General features: G+C 42.6%; 1 protein-coding gene across 3 annotated transcripts in view; it reads right to left on the reverse strand.

The window, feature by feature from the left end:
* Positions 1-19742, reverse strand: part of riox2 (ribosomal oxygenase 2) — a 39187-nt gene that overhangs the window by 3782 nt on the left and 15663 nt on the right. For 2 of the 3 annotated variants that reach the window (XM_067992846.1, XM_067992845.1), the window contains exons 7-9: positions 17137-17305; positions 10411-10499; positions 8531-8635 (exon numbers count right to left, since the gene is read on the reverse strand). In XM_067992846.1, coding sequence (XP_067848947.1) covers positions 8531-8635; positions 10411-10499; positions 17137-17305 — 363 coding nt within the window. The remainder of the gene's footprint in view (positions 1-8530; positions 8636-10410; positions 10500-17136; positions 17306-19742) is intronic. The other variant, XM_067992847.1, reaches the window with a different exon arrangement.

The raw sequence follows: 19742 nt of genomic DNA on the forward strand, positions 1-19742 counted from the left end.
AATGTTATTAGAATTCATAAATACAGTGTCACCATCAATGATGCAAATATATACATATGCAAGTGGAGCTCATGCAGCTTCCAGGGAACTCCTGCATTTGTATTGATGCAGTCGTTAGAAATTCAAATGCATAAACCATTCTGATTTAGCATCAAATAGCTCTTCTTAATCAGCAACCATCATTTAAATTCTGCTTAAAAATGATAAACATGATCTACACGTTTATAACAAATATGGGTTCCAGTATTCCATCACTAGATTAATGTAGGCTTTGCAGAACACCAAAACGGCCAATGGTGATAAATGGAGCCCAGGTTTCTTGAGAATTCCCACGCTTCCACCAGCTTTTCAAACCACTTACTTGCACCCATGTAGATCAGCTGTAATCGCCAAAAAATGGGAGCTGAATGCGGAGAATTGATAGAAAACCTTACTAAGTGAATAACTGTTGAGATATATTGACAAGTCTTATCAGTGATGGAAACACACCATTTCTTCCACCCACTATCCAAGTGTGGCTATATCTCCTCATTGTGATTTAATCACTGCTCGTCTTACACAAGAACGTAAAGAGCCATGGTTGAGAAAAGGTCACAATGGCCTTCAAACCTTGTCCTCTAGTACCCTAACCTTTCCAGCCTAGGAAGCAACTATGTTTTGAACATCTTTGGCTGTACCACTTTGTCTAAAGAATCATCACCCTTTGAATAAAAAATTCTTCCGTGTCTGTTTTTAAATTTTGTTTTTACTTATTTGAATTTATGTCCTCTGGTCCTACTAGCTCAAACTTAATTTGAAATCATATTCCAGGTTTACTTTATCTATACCATTTAATATTTTAAACACCTCTGTGAGGTTCTTGCATTTAAGATACGTTTACCCTTTTTTACTCTAGCTATTCTGATAGGTGAGTCCTAGCTCTCTATGGCCTCAGAAGTAGAGGTTTTCAGGCAGGATAGAGTGGGTGATAAAAAAGGAGGGGTGTAGCATTATTGGTTAAAGAATCAATTACAGTTGTGAGAAGCCATGATGTGGAGATGCCGGTGATGGACTGGGGTGGACAAATGTAAGGAGTCGCACAACACCAGGTTATAGTCCAACAGCTTTATTTGAAATCACAAGCTTTCGGAGCTTTGCTCCTTCGTCAGGTGAAGAGGTCAGTTGTGAGAAGGGATGATATGCTAAATGGATCATCAATCGAGGCCATATGGGTTGAGCTAAGAAATTAAAAGGGGCAGTCATACTACTAGGAGTGTACTATAGACCCTCGAATAGCGAAAGGGAGATAGAAGAACAAATATGTAGGCAAATTTCTGAGTGCAAAAATAAGAGGGCAATAATAGTAGGGGACTTCAACTACCCTAACATCAACTGGATTCAAACAGTGCGAGGGGCACAGAGGGCGCAAAATTCTTGATCGGTATCCAGGAGAACTTTTTTAGCCAGTACGTGACAAGCCCAACAAGAGGGGATGCAATTCTAGATTTAGTCCTGGGAAATGAAGATGGGCAAGTGGGTGAAGTGACAGTGGGTGACCATATTGGGGATAGCGACCACAATTCAGTTAGTTTTAGCATTATTATGGAAAAAGACAGAGTTAAATCAGGAGCAAACATTTTAAATTGGGGGAAGGCAAGTTTTACAGAACTAAAAGGTGATTTGGCAGAAGTGGACTGGACACAACTGCTGGAGGAGAAATCAGTGGCAAGCCAGTGGGAGGCACTAAAAAGTGAAATTCTACAGGTACAATGCAGACAAGTCCCTCAAAGAAAAAGGGTGGCACTGCCAAATTTAGAGCCGCCTGGTTGCTTAGAAGTATACGGGGCAAGATAAAGCAGAAAAAGAAAGCTTATGACTGTCACAGAAAACTAAATACTGCAGAAAGCCTAGAGCAGTATAGAAAGTACAGGGATGACACAAAAAAAAGGAAATAAGGGAAGCAAAGAGAGGGCATGAAAAAATATTAGTTAGTAAAATAAAAGAAAACCCAAAGATGTTTTATCAGTACATTAAGAACAAGAGGATAGCTAAGGAAAAGGTGGGACCTATCAGGGATGGTAAGGGTAACTTGTGTATAGAAGCAGAGGATGTGGGTAGGGTTTTAAATGAATATTTTGTCTCCGTATTCACAAAGGAAAGGGGTGATCCGGACGTAGTAGTTAAAGAGGAGGTGTGAAATATTGGATAAGGTAAACATAACGAGAGAGGAAGTAATAGAGGGACTGGAATCCTTGAAAGTTGATAAGTCACCAGGGCCGGATGGATTGTTTCCTAGGCTATTCAAGGAAGCCAGGGAGGAAATAACGGATGCTCGGAGGATCATTTTCCAATCCTCACTAGGTACAGGGGAGGTACCGGATGACTGGAAGACTGCAAACGTAGTACCATTGTTTAAAAAGGGCACGAGGGAAAGGCCGAACAATTATAGGCCGGTCAGTCTCACCTCGGTGGTGGGCAAACTATTAGAATCAATACTGAGACACAGGATAAACTGTCACTTGGAAAGGCATGGTTTAATCAGGGAAAGTCAGCATGGATTTGTTCATGCCTTACAAATCTGATTAAATTCTTTGAGGAAGTGACAAGGAGGATTGATGAGGGTAGTGAAGTGGATGTTGTCTACATGGATTTTAGTAAGGCATTTGACAAGGTCGCACATGGCAGACTGGTCAGAAAGGTAAAAGCCCATGGGATACAGGGAAATGTGGCGAATTGGATCCAAAATTGGCTCAGCAACAGGAAACAAAGGGTAAAAGTCGATGGATGTCTTTGCAAATGGAAATCCGTTTCCAGTGGTGTGCCACAGGGCTCAGTGTTGGGTCCCTTGCTGTTTGTGGTATATATTAATGATTTGGGCTTGAATGTAGGGGGCATGATTGCAAATTTGCAGACGACACAAAAATTGGCTGTGTAGTTGATAGTGAAGAGGATAGCTGTAGACTCCAAGAAGATATCAATGGGTTGGTGGAGTGGGTGGAAAAGTGGCAAATGGAGTTCAACCCAGAGAAGTGTGAGGTAATGCACTTAGGGAGGGCAAACAGTAAAAGGGAATACGTAGTAAACAGGAATATATTGAGAGGGGTAGAGGAAGTGCACTTGCACAGGTCCCTGAAGGTGGCAGTACAGGTAGATAAGGTTGCGAAGAAGGCCTACAGAATGCTCTCCGTTATTAGCCGAGGTATAGAATACAAAAGCAGGGATGTAATGATGGAACTGTATAAAACACTGGTAAGGCCACAGCCGGAGTAGTGTGTGCAGTTCTGGTTACCACATTATAGGAAGGATGTAATTGCTCTGGAGAGAGAGTGCAGAAAAGAGTTACAAGAATGTTGCCAGGGCTTGAAAATTGCAGCTACGAGGAGAGATTGGATAGGCTGGGGTTGTTTTCCTTGGAGCAGAGGAGGCTGAGGGGTGACTTGATTGAGGTGTACGAAATTATGAGGGGCCCAGATAGAGTAGACAGGAAGTACCTGTTTCCCCTAGCGGAGAGTTCAAGAACTAGAGGACATAGATTTAAGCTGATTGGCAGAAGGATTAGAGGGGACATGAGGAAAAACTTTTTACCCAGAGGGTGGTGGGTGTATGGAATTCGCTGCCCAAATTGGTGGTAGAAGCAGGGACTCTCAACTCTTTTAAAAAGTACCTGGACCTGCACCTAAAGCTGCAGGGCTACGGACCGGGTGCTGGAAGGTGGGATTAGAATGGGCACCTGGTTGTTCTTCAGGCCAGCGCGGACACGGTGGGCCGAATAGCCCCCTTCTGTGCTGTATCTTTTCTATGGTTCTAAGTGTTCTCACTTGCCCTGATATCTCGGCAGAGTGTTGTAGCATACCAGGGGAAGAAAGAACTCCTTTTAGAGATCTCAGCTACAAACTCTGGGCTATAAATTTGGCCGCATAGCGCCTTTTTTTTAAAAAAAGACGCTATGCAGCCTCCTAAGATCCCAAAAATGGCGTCCCGAACGCGCGCGCAAGCTTCTAATGTGACGTGCACCGGACGCCGTCTTGGTAAAGGCGTTTGTGCACATGCAGATAACAAATGCCAGTACCATGTAAAGTAAGGAGAATATGCGTTAGATCAATGTGCATCGCTGATTTAAAGGGACAGATACGATTTTGGAACTCAACACTGCAGCTAATGCACTGTCTTAACCACGCACAGCTGAACAGGTCGTAGACGGCCTGGAGGACCCCCCCCCCCCCCCCCCAGCGCTATTTAAAGGGACCATGCAGGATTTACAGGTTAATTGCTGAATTATTGTTTCTGGCTGCTGATGTATTTGTACCTGATTTTGGAGGTCTCCTATACTTAAATAGCAGGACTAAGGGACATAGCCTAAAAATTAGAGCCAGGACTTGCAGAGGTGAAGTTAGGAAACGCTTCCATACGCAAAGGGTGATAGAAGTTTGGAACGTTCTGTTGCAAACGGCAGTTAATGCTAGCTCAATTGTTAATTTTAAATCTGAGATTGATAGATTTTTGTTAACCAAAGGTATTAAAGGATATGGGGCTAAGGGGGGTATATGGAGTTAGGTCACAGATCAACCATGATCTCACTGAATGGCGGAACAGGCTCGAGGGGCTAAATGCCACTGCCACTTGCTGCCTTCTGTTACACGCCACCTTCTCCTGCAAGAAAGCGGGACGCGTGTCGGTGAGTGTCCTAAAGGATGTTTGGGTGATGTGCCTGTCGTGGTTGAATAATTGCTAGTGTGCGTGACCTGTGAGCTGTTGGTGTGCGGTTTGCAACAATGGTAATGTGTGAGGGTGAGAGGAAGCATCTGATTGGAAGAGTTGAGTACTGATTGAAAGAGTTTGTTGGTATGTGGGTCACGGGGGGTGTAGAACATGGAGCAGTGGATGCAGCTGGTGGTGCAGTTGGTAGGAGACGCCATTTGACAGTTGACCTGACTCACATTGACCACTCGTGTCAAAGCTTTGAACTTCTTCCAGATCTGCATTCATGTTCGTGGTGCTATGCGCCTGGCATTGACTTCATCCCCTACTGCCTCTTGAGCATATGTCTGGAGGGCCTCTTGCCCCCCCCCACTGCGGATATAGGATGCCCCTTCTTCTGTCCACCTCTTGCATCAAGGCCTCTAGTGCACCAGCAGAGAAGCTTGGTGCACTTGAGGCCTTGATACAAACTCAGATCGGCAAATTGGTGAGGTCTGGCCTGCAGATTGGAGGATATGGAATTTAGTAGTGCGCAATGTTTATTCAATGTTTTAACATAACTCAACAATTTGTAAACATAGGGACGGGACCTGCATCTGTGTTTTACAGGTGCGATGACTGATCTCTGTTCAGACTCTGTGCGGACCCGTATAGTATATTTTGCAAATAAAGGCAGCCTGCATCTTTTAAGAGGTGAGAGCCACTCATGCGATAACGGGACCCCCTGCTCGTAAGAAGCTATTCAACAGCACAGCCAGGTCTGGCTGCTCACTGGAATCAGGTAAATGACCAGGCAGCACGAATCTCACGTGCTGTCTGCATCACAACGACCGGGGGCGGGTTAATCATGCACCGCAACCCCTGCACCCGGATTTGGGGGTTATTGAATTTAACCCTCTTTATCTCTTGCCTTCATGGGATCCTCACCATCATCAAAAAGCAGCAGCATAACACTACACTTGTTTTAAGCCATAATGGACAAACAACTTTATTAAACAGCAATTGAACAAGAGAACAGTAGCAGTAATGCAACATATACGTTTAGTCACTGTTAAGCTTTGTATAGTAGAAAATAGCAAACACTCGCAATTCTAGTGTTAAACTTTGCTATTATCAGGAGACCTAGAATTCTGCAGCACCTCAAGGCCAGTATCAGTAGCAAGCTAACATAATTCTGCAGCAACATAATGTAGATTCTCCGGCATGTCTTAAGTTGGATAGCATTGGTTGTGGGAACAGTCCACAAGTTTGCTGATAACAGCAAGATATGAGAAGGAGTTAGGACCTTACGATTAAGTAAATAGCCTGTAGGCAGATCTAGTTGGATTGGGGAAATGGGTCCGTGTGCAACAGATGTCTTTCAATATAGACTGGTGCAACATTTGTAATTAGGCAGGGACAATTTCAGACATGTATACAACAAGCAGGGGTGCACACTCAATTATCATTTTGCTGAGATAAAAACAACAGATTGACATTTTTTCTTCCAAAAAGGCCTAAGATTTTAGCTGCTGGTGATGTCAAGTGCCAAAACGGTCACCAGTATGGTAATATCTTTCCTCTCCTATTACCCCGCCCTTAATATATGCATAATAATTGTTCTTGACCAATTTTGCCTGAATTTGCAATTCTAGAATTGTTTTCATAAGCACCACAAAAATGAATGGGATTTCTGGGAGTCTCACTATTTTGCAACTCACTGGCTGGCTTCCAGTGCGTTAAATCAAGCTGCTAACTATTTCATTCTGAACTATTTATGCCTTGTGGGCAAGCTCTTTAAATACTTATCTCTAACATTTCAACTTGTTTTCCCCTGTCCAGTACATAACAGAAAACAATTTAATTTTAATGGAAATCATTGTTAAATTCTTGCCTGTATAACTCTCATGCCCACTGGCTGAAATTCAAACTCTTATTATTTTTGTTATCTTTAAAGTAGTTTTGCTTTGTGAAAACATTCTGCACAAGAAAGTATGTCTAGAAAGTGCTGAAGTGTACTATGTAATCTTTAATCAACAACACAGAATAGACTAGCCATTAACAACATTTGCTAAAGCTTAGGCTGTCACATACAGCTGCAACTAGAATGTCCTGAGACACTTCTGTTGAACAAAACACACTCTCGTCTCCCCCTCCCACCCAATGGCAAGAAGTCAGTATGTCAGGAACTTCAAATCCCCAAAGATTTAGGGTAAAAAAAATGCCTAATATTTTTTATTGGTCCATTGATGTTAGTATATATCTAAATACCTTTACTGTGAATATTCATATACCAGAAGGCTGGTTGTAACAAAAAGGAAATCACATTTTATTAGTTCTAAATTAAAATGTGTTTGGTTTCTGACCCTTTCCTACATAATGTTTTTGATGAATTACTGATTTTTTAAAGCATTTCCTATTTGTATGTGGAGTATGAATCATATTCCATTGATCATACCTACAGAAGACAATCTAACATTACAATGAGTAATAGACACACGCTGGACTATTGCTAATATATGATGTAATATAACAGTTTTGATATTGTCAATAACAAAATCTGCACTATTTCAATTAATAGTGATTGCGGTTTGCAGCAGTGTCAAAGGAATGTTGAGACAACTCTGAAAAATACAACATCCTCTACTGTGCTGATCCTTCCTTTTCTCTTTTTTTAAATATTGTGAATTATGCTAGAGCAATTTTACACATGCTGGCCCTATGTGAACCTAAGCATCAAATTTCAGTAGGCTATTCAAGTGTGGTGTGCATCATGCCCAATCTACACACAATACCCTTCTACATGCACTTCCTATTAGAAGTCACTGGATGGCAATCAGCAATTATAACATTGGCAGATTTGGCAGCAAGGCCATCTGTAGCACTGTCTGGCTGATATTAGCAATCAGGTACACCAATCACTAAAAGCAGTAGACAGGTACAAAAAGTATTCAAAGGCAAATGGAATGTTGCCCTTCATCTAATGGGGGCTGGAATGAAAAGGGAAGGAAGTTATGCTTCAGTTGTGCAGAGCCTTGGTCAGACCCCATCTGGAGTACTGCGTTCAATTTTAGGCACTGCACCACAGAAAAGTTATATTGGGCTTGAAGGGGGCACCAGCACAGATCTACCAGAATGATACCAGGGCTGAAAGGGTTAAACTACGAAAAGAGGTTTCATAAACTCGGCTTATATTCCTTTGAGTTTAGAAGGTTGAGGAGTGATCTAATTGAGGCGTTTAAAGTAATGGTATTAGATAGGGTAAATACAGAGAAACTATTTCCTCTGGTGGGGGAATCCAGAACAAGAGGGCACAATCTGAAAATTAGAGCTAGGCCATTAAAGAGTGACATCTGAAAGCATTTTTTCACAACTAGGGTGGTGGAAACCTGGAACACTCTTCCCCCAAAAGGCTGTGAATGTTGGGACAATTGAAATTTTCAAGACTGAGATCGATAGATTTTTGTTAAGTAAGGGAATCAAGGGATATGGAGCAAAAGCGGGTAAATGAAGTTGAGGTTTAGATCAGCCATGAAATAAATGAATGGCTGAACAGGCTTGAGGGGCTGAATGGCCTACTGCTGTTGCTATGTTCATTCTGGGTTGTATGATTTAATACCATAATGGGCTGGACATTTAATCATTAAACCATCAGAAGTACTCTTATTTTAAAGAAGAACTCTCATCATTACTTCTTTTAAAATTTCAAATCATTAAAAAAATTGTAATAGCTTTAGCATTTTTCCCTTTGTATTTCCATTGCTGGATTGAATATCCCTATATCACACCGGCCTATCCAGAGTTGAAATGCGTGGTATTTAAAATAAATCTTACCAAATTAATAGAAATGTCAAGAAAACTAAGGTATTCTTACCTGAAAACTTTCTTCTTCCTCATTGTCCTCAGCCCCCATCATGTGGGTTTCTCTGCTATTTTTCAGAGAATGATATACATACACCATCATTTCTCGAGACTCATCCTGAAAAAAACATTACAGTGACCATAGAATTACATAGACTACATTGCAGAAACAGGTCGTTCTGCCCAACCAGTCCAGGTTGGTTTTCATCCTCTACATGAGCAATAATCCTAATCCCATGTGCCTACCCTGTTCCCCTATCCCTTTATCCCCTTTCTGTCAATCATCTATCTACTATTCTTAAAATGTTGATATGGTCTCTGCTTCAATTACTAACTCTGGTAGTACATTCCACAACCCGCTATGTAAAAAAGTTTCTCCTGCTCTCTGTCCTAAATATCTTACATTTAATCTTATATCTATGTCTGCTTGATCTCGACCCCTCAATTGCCGGAAACAGTCTGTTTCTATCTATTCTATCCCATTCCTTTCAAAACACCTCTATCAAATCGGCCCTTAATCGCCTCTGTTCTAATGAATACAGTCCAAATTTATGAAGTCTTTCTTCATATGCGCACACAGGACTCCAACTGTGATCTTACTATGGTTTTAAGTAGATTCACTACTACATCTCAATTTTTATATACTATAACTCTTGCCATAAAATCCCAGTATTTAATTAGCTTTTTTATGGCCTTATCCAGTTTAGGTGCTGTTTTTAATGTCTATGAAGCTGAACCCCTAAATCACTCTGCTCTTGCACTTCACCCAACTTTCTCCTAATGTATAATTATTACTTTTATTTTTTGACCAAAAATAAAAGTAATAATTATACCAGTTCACAATTGTACCACTTTACATTTAGTGGCATTGACTTCCATCTGGCAACTTTTTGACCCATTCCACCATTTTATCAATATCCCTTTGTAGCTTCCTTTGTTCCTCAGAATTAGTTACTATGTCTATTATTTTAGTATCATCTTCAAATTTACAACTCCCTCTGGCCCTATATCCAAATCATTGCTATACACAGTGAACAGAAGTAGTTCCAGAACTTGGACACCGCTACCCACTTCCATCCACTGAGAAACTGCCCTTAACTCCTACTCGGTTTCCTCCCTGCCAACCAGTTTTTAATCCAATTTTCTACCCTCGTCCTAATTTCATATCCCTTAAGCTTCTCCAAGTCTTCTGTGTGATACTTTATCAAATGCTTTCTGAAAGTCCAATACATCATATCCACTGCATTTCCCTCATCCACCATATCTGTCACCTCCTCAAAGTACTCTATCACATTTGTCAAGCAATATCTTCCTTTCTGAAATCCATGCTTCTAATTATTTTCATTCAAATGTTTAGTAATTTCATCTTTAAAGATTCGAAAACTTCCCTACCACAGATGTTAACTAACTAGTCTGTAATTACCCAGGATACCTGTCTCCCTTTGTAAAAATGTTTTTTGGCCACTGTCAGTCCTCCAGTACACATCCATTCTCAATAGAACCCTGAGATATAATTTTGAGGACCTCCGCTATTTCTTATCCCATTTCCCTCGGGATCCTTGGATGTATCCCATCAGGTCAGGGCACTTTGCCTCCTTTAGGTTATTATAATATTTTATTTATTATAATATCGCTCATCTCGCTTTTAACCAATCCCCAACTACTGGAATAGAACAACAGGTTGGACTTTATAAAATTAATTCACAGAGATAAAATATTAGCCAAACTAGCTTCATTGGCTTCTGGCCTAACATCAAGAGTCATACTGGCAGTTCCACCTCTTTGTACTAAACTGTACACCGGGAGACCTGGAATCATTTGTCAGTATTCAAACTCAATCTAAAGAGCAGACTGCTTAAACGATTAGGTTTCTTGGTTATTTTCCATACTAACCGTCCTTTCTTGATCATGCTCCACCAAAATCATGGTATGGTCTTTAAATCTTAATTTGATCTGATTATCGAGTTTGGGCAGTTTTCCAGCTGGAGAAGAAAGTAAAACCAGTTAGCATGCACACAGTAAGTAACTGAACACAAAGAACGTCTAATCAGCAGACTGGCGGCACAATCAAGATCACCAAAGCAGCACGAGATATAAAGATCTGTTCATGAGTTGAAATATTTTGTAAATCATACTTTTGTGCCAAAACAAAATATGTTACTTAACAATTTGAACACAACTCTCTTCATAGTTTTCAAGATATATGTTGACTTAATTTTACAATTTCTGCTTTTAGGATTCAGAAGGGGGCAACACACCTGGAGTTTGTTCCATTAGTAGAGGAAGCTTAAAGCAACTCAAAAATGTAGGCGAACACTGAACTGAAACACAGGTTGGAACTTTATTTCATGACAGTAGGTTTAATTGTTTTTCTCAAGATTATAAAGATAATTAAGGATGAGGAAGGCCATTCAGTCCAGCTTAGTTCATTCATGCAAAGTCCCCTTGTTACAGCATCCAATTGTCTCTTACATGATTCCAGGGTGCATCCATTACTCTATCTAGGTGACCATTCTTCCTATGAAGAACTTGCTGGGATCAGTCCCAAATTTGCCTTTTACTAATTTGAACCTTGTCCTATTTATGATTTCATTTAAAGTAATTTTCTGGATTTACCATTTCAATATTGTTTATTATTTCATATATCTCTATAAGATCGCCTCCTTTCAAGGCTTGAAAAGCCCACGTTTCTCCGGTCTTTCCTATAACTCTGACTTCTAACACTAGGGATCAGCCTCATGGTTCTTCTCTGAACTGCCTCCAATTCCTGAATGTCTCCCTTGTGTCTTGGCGGCCAGAACTGGACACATATTCAAGATGTGGTCCGACCAGAACACTATGCAGGTTGATAATGACTTTATCTGACTTATATGCTACTGTTTTAGGTATGTAGTTTAACATTCTATTGGCTTTATTGATTGCTGCTCTGCATTGATAGTAGAAATGATGCTCAACATGTCCTAAGGCTTCTAGGTCTTTTTCAAATTCATCTTTAGTTATTGCAACACCGTTATTTGCCTATTTTTCCGTGCTACATATAGTACTTCACACTTGTCTGTATTAAATTTCATCTTCCACTGTTCAGCTCACTTACATAATTTGTCCTGCTCATTCTGTAATTTATGATCTGCCTCCTCTGATTCCACTGCCTCACTTAGTTTAGCATCACTGCAAATTTTACCAATTTGCTTTGGGTTTCGGAATACAAGTCGCTGATCTAAAATAGAAACAATAGTGGTCCCAACACCGATCCATAGGGCGTCCCACTCAGAACTCCCCACCAACCACCACCCCCCCCCGCCCCCACCCAACCTCAACATAACTACTCTAATGAATAGCCATTGTTTCCAACTCTTCAGCCAATTTCTTATCCATACCCAAGATTTACCCTGAATTCTCACAGATTTTAGCTTAAGCAATAGCCTTTCGTGAGAAACTTTATCAAATGCCTTGTGGTGATAAGATGTGCTTCAAGAATAGAGTTCCATTAATAAACAGAGATTAAAACAAAACTGAAATTTAAAATGGAGGCATATGATAAAGTATGATCATGGCATCAGGGGTACGGTAGCATAGTGGTTATGTTACTGGACTAGTAATCCAGAGTCATGAGTTCAAATCCCACCATGGCAGCTGGGGAATTTAAATTCAATTAATTTAATTAAAATTCAATTAATTAAATAAAATCTGGAATTAAAATATTAGTATCAGTAATGATGGCCATGAAACGACTGGATTGTCGTAAAAACCTATCTGGTTCACTAAAGTCCTTTAGGCAAGGAAACCTGCCGTCCTTACCCGGTCTGGCCTATATGTGACTCCAGACCCACAGCAATGTGGTTGATTCTTAATTCCCCTCTGAAATGGCCTAGCAAGCCACTCAGTTGTAAAATCTCACTAAAAAAAGTCATCATAAGAATAAAACCGGATGGACCACCCAGCACCGGACACGACAAAGGCAAACCAAGCTCAGTCGACCCTGCAAAGTCCTTCTCATTAACATCTGGGGACTTGTGCCAAAATTGGTCTGTGGGACAGCTCACCCATTCATGCAACAGCCTGACATAGCGATACTCACAGAATCATACCTTTCAGCCAACGTCCCAGACTTTTCAATCACCATCCCTGAGTATGTCCTGTCCCACCGGCAGGACAGACCCACCAGAGGTGGCGGTACAGTGATATATACAGTCAGGAGGGAGTGGCCCTGGGAGTCCTCAACATTGACTCTGGACCCCATGAAATCTCATAGCATCAGGTCAAACATGGGCAAGGAAACCTCTTGCTGATTACCACCTACCGCCCTCCCTCAGCTGATGAATCAGTCCTCCTCCATGTTGAGCACCACTTGGAGGAAGCACTGAGGGTAGCAAGGGCACAGAATGTACTCTGGGTGGGGGACTTCAATGTCCATCACCAAGAGTCGCTCGTTAGCACCACTACTGACTGAGCTGGCCGAGTCCTGAAGGACATGGCTGCCAGACTGGGCCTGCGGCAGGCGGTGAGCGAACCAACGCGAGGGAAAAACTTACTTGACCTCGTCCTCACCAATCTACCTGTCGCAAATGCATCTGTTCATGACAGTATTGGTAGGAGTGACCACTGCACAGACCTCGTGGAGACGAAGTCCCGTCTTCACACTGAGGACACCATCCAACGTGTTGTGTGGCACGACTACTGTGCTAAATGAGATAGATTCAGAACAGATCTAGCAGCTCAAAACTGGGCATCCATGAGGCGCTATAGGCCATCAGCAGCAGCAGAATTGTATTAAAGCACAATCTGTAACCTCATGGCCCGGCATATTCCTCACTCTACCATTACCAACAAGCCAGGGGATCAACCCTGGTTCAATGAGGAGTGTAGAAGAGCATGCCAGGAGCAGCATCAGGCGTACCTAAAAATGAGATGCCAACCTAGCGAAGCTACAACTCAGAACTACATGCATGCTAAACAGCGGAAGCAACATGCTATAGACAGAGCTAAGCGATTCCACAACCAACGGATCAGATCAAAGCTCTGCAGTCCTGCCACATCCAGTCGTGAATGGTGGTGGACAATTTAACAACTAACGGGAGGAGGAGGCTCTGCAAACATCCCCATCCTCAATGACGCCGGAGTCCAGCACGTGAGTGCAAAAGACAAGGCTGAAGCGTTTGCAACCATCTTCAGCCAGAAGTCCCGAGTGGATGATCCATCTTGGTCTCCTCCCGATATCCCCACCATCACAGAAGCCAGTCTTCAGCCAATTCGATTCACTCCACGTGATATCAAGAAACGGCTGAGTGCACTGGATACAGCAAAGGCTATGGGCCCCGACAACATCCCGGCTGTAATGCTGAAGACTTGTGCTCCAGAACTAGCTGCGCCTCTAGCCAAACTGTTCCAGTACAGCTACAACACTGGCATCTACCAGACAATGTGGAAAATTGGCCAGGTATGTCTTGTCCACAAAGAGCAAGACAAATCCAATCCAGCCAATTACCACCCCATCAATCTACTCTCAATCATCAGCAAAGTGATGGAAGGTGTCGTTGACAGTGCTATCAAGCGGCAGTTACTCACCAATAACCTGCTCACCAATGCTCAGTTTGGGTTCCACCAGGACCACTCAGCTCCAGACCTCATTACAGCCTTGGTCCAAACATGGACAAAAGAGCTGAATTCCAGAGGTGAGGTGAGTGACTGCCCTTGACATCAAGGCAGCATTTGACCGAGTGTGGCACCAAGGAGCCCGAGTAAAATTAAAGTCAATGGGAATCAGGGGGAAAACTCTCCAGAGGCTGGAGTCATACCTAGCACAAAGGAAGAAGGTAGTGGTTGTTGGAGGCCAATCATCTCAGCCCCAGGGCATTGCTGCAGGAGTTCCTCAGGGCAGTGTCCTAGGCCCAACCATCTTCAGCTGCTTCATCAATGACCTTCCCTCCATCATAAGGTCAAAAATGGGGATGTTCGCTGATGATTGCAGTGTTCAGTTCCATTCGCAACCCCTCAAATAATGAAGCAGTCCGAGCCCGCATGCAGCAAGACCTGGACAACATCCAGGCTTGGGCTCATAAGTGGAAAGTAACATTCGCGCCAGACAAGTGCCAGGTAATGACCATCTCCATCAAGAGAGAATCTAACCACCTCCCCTTGACATTCAACGGCATTACCATCGCCGAATCCCCCACCATCAACATCCTGGGGGTCACCAGTGACCAGAAACTTAACTGGACCAGCTACATAAATACTGAGGCTACGAGAGCAGGTCAGAGGCTTGGTATTCTGCGGTGAGTGACTCACATCCTGACTCCCCGAAGCCTTTCCACCATCTACAAGGCACAAGTCAGGAGTGTGATGGAATACTCTCCACTTGCTTGGATGAGTGCAGCTCCAACAACACTCAAGAAGCTTGACACCATCCAGGACAAAGCAGCCCGCTTGATTGGCACCCCATCCACCACCCTAAACATTCACTCCCTTCACCACCGGCGCACAGTGGCTGCAGTATGTACCATCCACAGGATGCAATGCAGCAACTTGCCAAGGCTTCTTAGACAGCACCTCCCAAACCCGTGACCTCTACCACCTAGAAGGACAAGAGCAGCAGGCACATGGGAACAATAACACCTGCACGTTCCCCTCCAATTCACACACAATCCCGATTTGGAAATATATTGCCGTTCCTTCATCGTCGCTGGGTCAAAATCCTGGAATTCCCTTCCTAACAGCACTGTGGGAGAACCTTCACCACACGGACTGCAGCAGTTCAAGAAGGCGGCTCACCACTACCTTGTCAAGGGCAATTAGGGATGAGCAATAAATGCTGGCCTTGCCAGCGACGCCCACATCCCATGAACGAATAAAAAAAAAGTCGACCAAATGTGGCACCAAGAAGCCCTAGTAAAACTGAAGTCAGTGCTATCATGGGGAAAATTCTCCAGTGGCTGGAGTTATGCCTGGCACAAAGAAAGACGGTTGTGGTTGTTGCAGGCCAATCATCTCACCCCATGACATCACTGCAGGCATTCCTCAGGGCAACACCCCTGGGCCTAACTATCTTCAACTGCTTCATCAATGATCTTCCGTCCATCACAAGGTCAGAAGTGAGGATGATTTCAGTGTTCAGTTCCATTCCCAGTTCCTCAGATTGTGAAGCAGTCAAGATCCGCATGCAGCAAGACCTGGACCCATCCAAGCTTGGGCTGATAAGTGGCAAGTAATATTCACGCCATACAAGTGTCAGGCAAAGACTATCTCCAACAAGAGTGAGCCTAACCACCTCCCATTGATATTCAATGGCATTATCATCACCAAATCCCCCACCCTCAACATCCTGGGGGACACCATGGACCAGAAACTCAACTGGACTAGCCATATAAATGCCGTGGCTACTACAGCAGGTCAGAGGCTGGGTATTCTGCGGCCAGTGATCCACTTCCTGACGCCCCGAAGCCTTTCCACCATCTACAAGGCACAAGTCAGGAGTGCAATGGAATACTCTCCACTTGCCTGGATGAGTGGAGATCCAACAACACTCAAGAAGTTTGACACCATCCAGGACAAAGCAGCCCACTTGACTGGCACCCCATCCACCACCTTAAACATTCACTCCCTCCACTACCGACACACCATGGCTGCAGTGTGTACCATCTACAAGATGCACTGCAGCAACTCGCCAAGGCTTCTTCGACAGCAATTCCCAAACCCACGACCTCTACCATCTAGGACAAGGGCAGCAGGCCCATGGGAACACCATCACCTGCACATTCCCCTCCAAGTCACACACCATCTTGACGTAGAAATATATCAACGTTCCTTCATCATCATTGGGTCAAAATCCTGGAACTCCCTACCTAACAGCACTGTGGGAGTACAGTCACCACATGGACTGCAGTGGTTCAAGGCGGCAGCTCACTACCACCTTCTCAAGGGCAATTAGGAATGGGCAATAAATGCTGGCCTTGCCAGCGACGCCCACATCCCATGAATGAATTTTAAAAAAAATGTGTATTAGAGGAGGATATGAAACAATTATTAAAAACCGTAGAAATGGAATTGGTTCTGAAAAAAATAGCAGAACTAAACGTGAAGACATTACAGTATGGGTCCTAGACTGTTAAAAGAAATTAGATGAGATAGTAGTGGTTTTGCCCACAATTTCTCAATTCTTATTATATATTAAAAAATATACTGTTGGACCAGAGCAAGTGAACAATTAGAAATGCATTGGCTAATTAAGGACAGTCAGCACAGATTTATTAAAGGCGTAATTTTTGACGAGTTTAATGTGGGAATGTAGCTGTAGTGTCTATAGATTTACAGAAAGTGTTTGAGACGGATATTCCTTCATTATGAACATCTTAACACATTTCCTATTCCAATGTGAATAACTACATATTTTCACATTAAAATATGTCAAAGTTTTGTCTTTTTTTCACAATGGTGCAATAGGCATGATCGATGACATTTATTGTCTAAATATTCAAAGTTCTGAGCTGCATTCAGAGCGCGTGGAATTTAATGAGAAAAAAGGTTGTTTTTAGTTTTTGTGGTGTTCACAAACATTCAAAGAGCTTAAATAAATGAGCCCAGTTTTAGAGAGAAAGCCACTCACACATGGGAGTTCAACCTCACCTTGTGTTAAACAATCCGAAGTGTTGCTCACATATGGAGGTAATCGGTTTAAAATAAAATCTTTTCTCATTTCGGATGATCTAGTTTCTTTTCCATTCTCTACCTGATCTGCCAACCCTCGTAGGAATTCACTCAGTTTTCTTGCTGAATCGGTTGACGAACTCATCTGCTATAAAACACACATGGAAAGGAAGAACAAACTTGAATTTAACTTATTCCTTTCAGATCCTTAGGACCTTTCAAAGCACTTCACACAAACAACAAATGAGATAATTGAGCGGTTAATCTGTTTTGATTGTGCTGCTTGAGGGATGAATATTGGACAGGACACTGGGAGAGCTCCCTGCTCTTCTTTGATTGGTGCTATGGGATCTTTCTATTCTACCTGAACAGGCAGTTCAGTTTAACATCTCATCCAACAATGCAGTGATACCTCATTACTGCACTGAATTGTCAGCCTAGTTTATGTGCTCAAGTCCTGGAGTGAGGCTTGAACCCACAACCTTCTGATTCAGAGGTAAGAATGCTACTACTGAGCCAAACTGACAATATTCAGCTCAACATTATGACAATTACAAACATTTGGCCTGGACAGTTCTAGCATGACTACTGTGCAAGTGCAGCATTGCGCCAGTTTTTCCTGAGGAATCTTGCGCGTTCACTAATTTATGTCAGTTTTACAATGAAACATTGAATTTCCTAGATCGTTTGTGCCACTACCAATACATTACCCGAAACCCTGTATCACTCATTTACATAACTTCATCCTCCATGCAAACGACTATCTCACGCCATTTTCCTGGATTTATGAAAACAATCTGCTGGCGTAGATTTACGCCCAATATTTAGGCACAGCAGAACCCAAAGTCATCTGATATTCGCGTAACTGAGAAATCTGGACATTTAATCATGAATTTTTTTGTGATTTTCTTTTCTAATTTTTCTTACTGAGATCTGCACTATACATAATCAAAGTGCTATCAGTCTCAGTGCAACCAAAATATTTTGGAACCCTGTGCTCTGCCCACCCCAAACCCCCCACCGCCCTGCCCACCGCACTCCATCACCCTCAAATTCCCATCGGCAAAATCAATGCAAATCAGTGTAAATTTTGGCACATAGTTGCGATCCAGAAAATTCAATGCCATTGCAGAGGCAATTTAATTAATTTGTAAAAAAAAAAGATCTATAAATACATTTATAGCGAAGCGATTCCAAAGAATCCATCAACCTCTGGATTAATGTCTTGTTTTTTTGGAGATGGGGTTTATCCTTTTTCAACCCTTCCGGATTAACCGCAACTATACTGAAGCAGTCTGAAGTAAGGATGCCCTTCTGACTCTTCTTATTGCCGTATGATTAACCAAAAGAAGATGCAAGTCAAAGCTAGAACTGGTAGCTCCCTCCACTCTACTCGAACACCTTTGCCCAATGCTGTGCTTGATGCGGCAGGCTGGTTAAGAGCTGATGAAACTCGCCCAATCTGTGATGATGTTACACTGGGGGAAATATTTAACTTACGGCCGGCCATTTTGCAACCCATAAAATGGGTGTTAGGCCTCCATATTTCGCGCCACAGTCTGGACTGGAAATGGGCCGAACGCCATAATGGCACCGCCAACTTTTAGTCTCGTGTCAAACAGGCGTTACTCTCCTTGCATATGCAAACTGGGGTCTTATGCTGGTTGTAAAACCCCATTAGACTAAGTGAATGGGCAAAACTGTAGCAAACGGATTTCAATGTAGGCAAATGTGAGGTCATCCACTTTGGACCTAAAAAGGATAGATCCGAGTTCTTTCTAAATGGTGAAAAGCTCAAAACAGTGGAGGTCTTAAAAGAGACTTAGGGGTCCATGTACATAGATCATTAAAATGTCATGGACAGGTACAGAAAATAATCAAACAGGCTAATGGAATGCTGGCCTTTATATCTAGAGGACTAGAATATAAGGGGGTAGAAGTTATGCTACAGCTATACAACGCCCTGGTTAGACCACACCTGGAGAACTGTATTCAGTTCTGGGCACTGCACCTTAGGAAGGATATATTGGCCTTGGAGGAAGTGCAGCGTAGATTTACTAGAATGATACCTGGACTCCAAGGGTTAAATTACAAGGAGAGATTACACAAACTAGGGTTGTATTCCCTGGAATTTAGAAGATTAAGGGGTGATTTGATCTAAGTTTTCATGATATTAAGGAGAACTGATAAGGTAGATGGAGAGAAACTATTTCCACTGGTTGGGGAGTCTAGGACTAGAAGACATATGCCTAAAAATGAGAGCCAGGACTTTCAGGAGTGAAGTTAGGAAACACTTCCACACACAAAGGGTGGTAGAAGTTTGGAACTCTCTTCCACAAAAGGCAGTTGATGCTAGTTCAATTGTTGATTTTAAATCTGAGGTTGATAGATTTTTGTTAACCAAAGGTGTTAAGGGATATGGGACTAAGGCGGGTATATGGAGTTAGGTCACAAATCAGCCATGATCTCACTGAATGGTGGAACAGGCTCGAGGGGCTAATGGCATACTCCTGTTACACTCCAAATGCGAAATTCAGTACAAATGTATGGAGTTTACGCGATGCATGGTCCGCTTAGTTGTAGCA

Source organism: Heptranchias perlo, chromosome 11, assembly GCF_035084215.1.
Source record: "Heptranchias perlo isolate sHepPer1 chromosome 11, sHepPer1.hap1, whole genome shotgun sequence".
Classification (NCBI taxonomy): Eukaryota; Metazoa; Chordata; class Chondrichthyes; order Hexanchiformes; family Hexanchidae; genus Heptranchias; species Heptranchias perlo.